A 5,318-nucleotide genomic window follows, 5' to 3' on the forward strand; every position below is an offset into this window, starting at 1 on the left:
GTGGCATCATCACAGCTCACAGCAACCTCAAACTCTTGGGCTCAAGCGATTCTCTTGCCTCAGCCTCTCAAGTAGCTGGGACTTTAGGCACCTGCCCTGATGCCCAACTACTTTTTGTTGCAGTTATCATTGTTGGGTGGCTGGCCCAGGCCGGGTTCAAACCTGCCACCTTCAGTGTATGTGGTTGGCACTGTAACCACTGTGCTATAGGCGCCCTTCTAAGAGGACACTTGGACACAAAGAAGTGACACCAGACGCACGAAACACAGAGGAAAGACCATGTGAGGAGTCAGGGAAAAGATGGCCATCTACAAGCCAGGAGAGAGGCCTTGGAAGGAGCCAACCCAGCCGACACCCTGACATCAGACTTCCAGCCTGCAGCACTGAGAGATAATACATTTTTGTTGCTCAAACCACCAGTCTGTGGTACTTTGCTGTGGCTGCACCAGGAGGCGAACACACCCCCCTTTCTCTCCTGGGTTCGTTGTGAGCCTCCTGATGGCGGGCCCTTAAGGCTGAGGGACAGCTGTTGCATGAACAAGAGAAGAACTAGCTCCTCTTCCCCCTCCTCTCATTGGCTCATTCTGCAGCAGGCATCTCCCCAGCTGAAGGTGTCTCTCCCATTCCTCTTTTCCTGGTTTGTATTTATTTGTATACAAATAAATTTGTATTAACAGGGTCTCTGCTGCCTGGGCTGGGCCTCAATGGTAATTCACAGGGTAATCACAGTACACTCTGGCCACCATATCCTAGGCTCAAGCAGGTCCTTCCCAAGCAGCTGGGACTAGGCACATGCCTTGCACCCAGCTTTATGTTTTTACTTTTTCTATTATTTATTTATTTTTTGAGACAGAGTCGTCTTACTCTGTTGCCCAGGCTAAAGTGCTATGACATCACCATAACTCACAGCAACCTCAGACTCTTGGACTCATGTGATTTTCCTGCCTCAGCTTCCCAAGTAGCTGGGACTATAGGCACCTGCCACAGCACTCAGCTAATTTTCTATTTTTAGTAGAGACAGGATCTCACTTTTACTCAGGCTGGTCTCAAACTCCTGAGCTCAAGGATCTTCCCGCCTTGACCTTCCAAAGTGGAAGGATTACAGAAGAGTGACAACCTACCAGTTTGACAGGGCCTGCAAGGCAGCATTCATGTAGCAGGAGTTCCCGAGGTTTTTCATGCCTGTGAGGCCTGGGAAATGAACAAAATGGAGGGAGTGGGGGTGAGCGCCCTGGAGAAGACCTCACAAGTGACTTGGCTGCAGCTCTCAACCCCATAGGATCCAAGCTGAGAAAGACATGGGTGGAGCTTCCAAGTAAGTTAATGTGGTTCCTGCTCACAACAAAGTTAACTGGGTGTATGTGACAGATTCCGGCACAGGGGACACCTGCCAAGGTCACATGGCTGAGAAGGGAACAAAGTTCTCAGAGGGAAGCCACCATGCTGTGCTGCCCTTCCCTGCTCCATCAGCATGGTGCCAGCAGAAACAGACCCTGAGCTTTCCAGCCTCAGCAGAGGCCCCCAGCTTCCCCTGTTCCTGTTACCTCGAGGTTTCAGGTCATCATCTTCTGACTCAGACTCTCCCTCATCAGCCACAGCAATAGGAACAGCTTTCAGAGGATGGGAGGGTGGCGGAGAGTCCTATGTTAAAGACCCAGAGGAGAAACAGGGAGGGAGGGGGGTTGGGTCAGAGGCCCACATGCCCCCACAGCCCCATGCTGGGCTGAGTTGGTCCCTCTGAGCAGAGGACTCCATGGGATTGGTGGCCTCACCCTGGGAATTCTGTGACTTGTATTTTTTATTTGCAATAATGAAAATAATAATTTATTTATAATTTGGGAAAAAATAACAGAAAAAGCACATAACCTCATTTTCCTCAGAGACTCATTCACAACAGTCTGTATGTATATACGTAGGCTTGGCTATTAACACCTACATATATAAAAACAGGATATTGGATGTATTGCTTTATAGCCTTTTAAAATAAATTTTATAAGTATCTACCAAGCTCACAAATGTATTCAGTAAGCACTAGTCAAGCACCTCTCAGCTGGCCCACATAGGGAGAAGACAGCAATGCATGTGAGCACTATCCCGGCCTCCCACGGACACTCTAGGCCCTCTGATAGTAGGACTGACCAACTGTTCCCCAAGGACAGGCTGGCAGGGCCCTTCAGTGGGGGGAACCTACCACTTGCTGACCTACCACTGCTAAGGGCTGCACAGCACCCTGCTGCTCACTGGTCAATGCATTTCCCAGCATTTTCCACAGAGAAGCTGCAGTCACTGCTCAGGATTCCCTTAGGAAACGATTTAGATCCAGGACTGCTAGGGGCCGTGACCTTGTTAGCCCTCTCCATGGTGTCTAGAAGGGTCTTCACATGCCCATGGCCCTGAGCCCACCCCAAGCCTGTATTTCCATGTGGCTGCCCCACAGCCACTGTGCTCAAGGTAAGTGCCACCCTTAGTTATCTCTGTATGGTACAGCCTCACATGCTGTGGCTCATAGTCAGGCTCAGTGAGCATCTGCTGATGTGAGCCCCTCAAGGTCACTTGCACACACACCAACCCGCCCACCCACGTTCCACCAATCCACTGGTCACGCTACCCGAGTCCTTGACAGTGTCGCCAACAATCAAGTGATCCACTGCACCTATTACCTGCTCTGAGAACTTAGGTGAGGCCCCTAGTGGGGGCCCTGGCAGACGCTGCTCCAGGAACACCTCCTTCTCGCAGGCATAACACCATACCCGGAATGTGGTCAGATTTACTGTCAAGTTGTGGTTTTTTGCCTAGAGGGAAAAAACCAAAATAAGGTCAAAGATACACTGGCCTACTAGGGCTGCCTCTGCTCTCCAGCCCGAGTAAGAGGCTCTGTCAGGACAAGAATTTTGCTCATAAAACTAAAGGCTGCCATTTATCAAAAAAGTACACATGCAAAATGCTTTCACCTTCATCCTCTCTTGCTTCTTTACAGCAACCCTGCTGTGATTACCCCATTTGATAGCCCCGCCATGGAGGCCAGAGCAGGCAGGTGGGGCTGGGAGGTGGCCAAAGCTAGGGTTTGGGTCCAAGCAGTCTGGTGCAGAGCCCACACTTCACCTGCCATACTCACCTGTGCATGAATAGTGCTGTGGTCAGAAAAGGACTCTCCGCAGCCAACATAGGGACAGGCGGCCTGTGGGAGAGAGGACAAGAGACTGGCGTTGGCCTAGAGCACAGCATCAGAGCAGCACTCTATGGAGTTCTGACACCAATCCTCAGCCAGTGTCCCCCAACTCTACCTGCCAAGACCCACAAGGTATTGAGGCTCTCTCACCCCAAAGCAACAGAGGTCTCTATACCTGAAGCTCACATTGGGCAGTGATGGCTACCATAAACGTTGCCCCTGCCCTCCGAGTGAGATGCCCTGGGCTACTGCTCTCCTGCAGAAGTCCTAGCAGGGTCACAGCTGGGGCCTGGCTGCTTGGGGCCCAGACTCTTTTGTCCCACCAAAACCATACTTCGTGATGAGCTGGTTATTGGGATCCTCGTTTTTGGAGGGGGACCCTGGGCCTCACAGCCATCTTCTAACTGTGGGGATAGTGAAAGGACACCACACATTCAAAACAAAATGCAGAGGTGGTTGGGGTAGCATTGACTCAACGCCCCCTAGTGGTACATGTGGCCTGGTAACCCTGCCTTGGGCCTTGTGCTCTCTAGTCCCAAATCCACCCAACCTCCAAGGCCCAGCTCAAGGGCCTTTCCAAAGCAGGCTTCCATCCCAGCCAATAGTGACTGTGCCTGCCTCTCCACAGGAGCGCTGGGTGTCACTTCTACCTGTGGCCAGCACTGCACAGGCTGGTGAGGGCCTCTTGAAAAAAGGATCTTTTGTCTGAGTCAGGAAGCACATGCCATCTTGTGCATCAGCCTCCCATGTCTGTCGCTCTGTGGAACTGTGAGCTCTTACAAGGTAGGACCCTGCCTGACACTTCTTGATGTCCCCCATGTACCTAGACAGCATCTTACGATCTACTTTATGCTGAGGGACAGGCCCAAATGGGAGAGGCTGGAGTCCCATGATTCAGGGGACCCCTGAATCTTCTGTAAAAACTGACTAGATGTCTTCACCTCCTAGCTTTTTTTTGCTTCTACTTATGTCCCCCCCCACCACATTCCTCCAGTTTGGAGAGAAGACTTGTGGGGTTTTTTAAAAAGAAATTTTAACAGTCATTCTTCATATGACTATAAAAATACACATTTATAGAGCATTTTTTAAATACTAAAATAAAAAAAGAAAATTACCTGTAATTCCACCACCTAGAAAAAGCTGTCATATTATGTCACATCTACTACCTATTAAAAAGAGTAAAAGTAATCAAAACATCTCCAGATTCTCCTGGATACCGTCTCAGGGCCCGCAGCATGCTACCTCCATCACAGCATCTGTCTCGTGTATTACTCCCCAGCCCCAGGAGGTGGGTACAGTCATCAGAGCTCCAGCGTGGGGAAGTGCAGAAATGAAGGCCTAGGGAGGAGACCAGCCTGGCTCAGGGACAGACTGCCAAGTGACAGTGCTGTGCCTCAAAGCCAAGACACCCACGTCACCTCTCATACACCTGCCAGTATAGAATCTTGTCGCTTACAAAGATTGGATCATTCAGTCCAGAGCCTTCTCCAGCTTGCTTTTCCTCCTGTCGTTTTTAATGGTTTTCAGAGTGTCCAACCAGAAATCTGCTGTCTCTGGAGCCCTGTAACCTTGCCCAAGGTTTCTGGCAGTGCCCACGAGGGACAGACGTTCCCAACCCGATTCCAGAGTGAGCTCCACAACCCCAACAACTGCAAGGATCCTTTACCTGGAGACAGGCCCACAGGTTTGGTCCAGTTACACCACAAGACTGACAGCTTCCCTGTGTGGGTTAAGGTGAGAGAGAAAGAAAAGTGTGAGCAGCCTGTGGGGGGCTGAGCGCAGGGTCTGCTCCCACCTGGAGGCTGCCCCTACCTGGCTCCACCTGGCTGACACTCACCCTAAAGTCTCAGCTTCAAGGCCCTGACTTCAAAAGGCCTTTGCCAGGTTACCCACTGAAATTAGGATCCTCATGGGGGCACTTTATATTTTACTGTTTGAATTTTTATTATGTGTCTATAAAAACATTTTTAAATAAAATCATTTAAATTTAAACAAGTGTGGCTCAGTGTCCATAACACAGTAGTTATGGCGCCGGCCACATGCACTGGGGCTGGCAGGTTGGAACCCGGCCAGAGCCTGCTAAACAATGACAACTGCAACAAAAAAAAATAGCCAGGCACTGTGGCAGGCTCCTGTAGTCCCAGTAACT

The 5,318-nt window shown here is 50.4% G+C and overlaps 1 protein-coding gene across 8 annotated transcripts in view; it reads right to left on the reverse strand.

The window, feature by feature from the left end:
* Positions 1 to 5,318, reverse strand: part of USP20 (ubiquitin specific peptidase 20) — a 53,492-nt gene that overhangs the window by 21,388 nt on the left and 26,786 nt on the right. For 3 of the 8 annotated variants that reach the window (XM_023516153.1, XM_023516151.1, XM_023516152.1), the window contains 7 exons: positions 4,836 to 4,889; positions 4,626 to 4,673; positions 4,412 to 4,507; positions 3,116 to 3,178; positions 2,661 to 2,792; positions 1,545 to 1,641; positions 1,122 to 1,191 (listed from right to left, as the gene is read on the reverse strand). In XM_023516153.1, the coding sequence (XP_023371921.1) occupies positions 1,122 to 1,191; positions 1,545 to 1,641; positions 2,661 to 2,792; positions 3,116 to 3,178; positions 4,412 to 4,507; positions 4,626 to 4,673; positions 4,836 to 4,889 (560 nt within the window). Of the gene's footprint in view, positions 1 to 1,121; positions 1,192 to 1,544; positions 1,642 to 2,660; positions 2,793 to 3,115; positions 3,179 to 4,284; positions 4,890 to 5,318 lie in introns of those variants that run through there. The other 5 variants (XM_012808275.2, XM_023516155.1, XM_023516154.1 and 2 more) reach the window with 4 other exon arrangements.

Source organism: Otolemur garnettii, unplaced genomic scaffold (genome assembly GCF_000181295.1).
Source record: "Otolemur garnettii isolate 467f Iridium unplaced genomic scaffold, OtoGar3 scaffold00087, whole genome shotgun sequence".
NCBI lineage: Eukaryota > Metazoa > Chordata > Mammalia > Primates > Galagidae > Otolemur > Otolemur garnettii.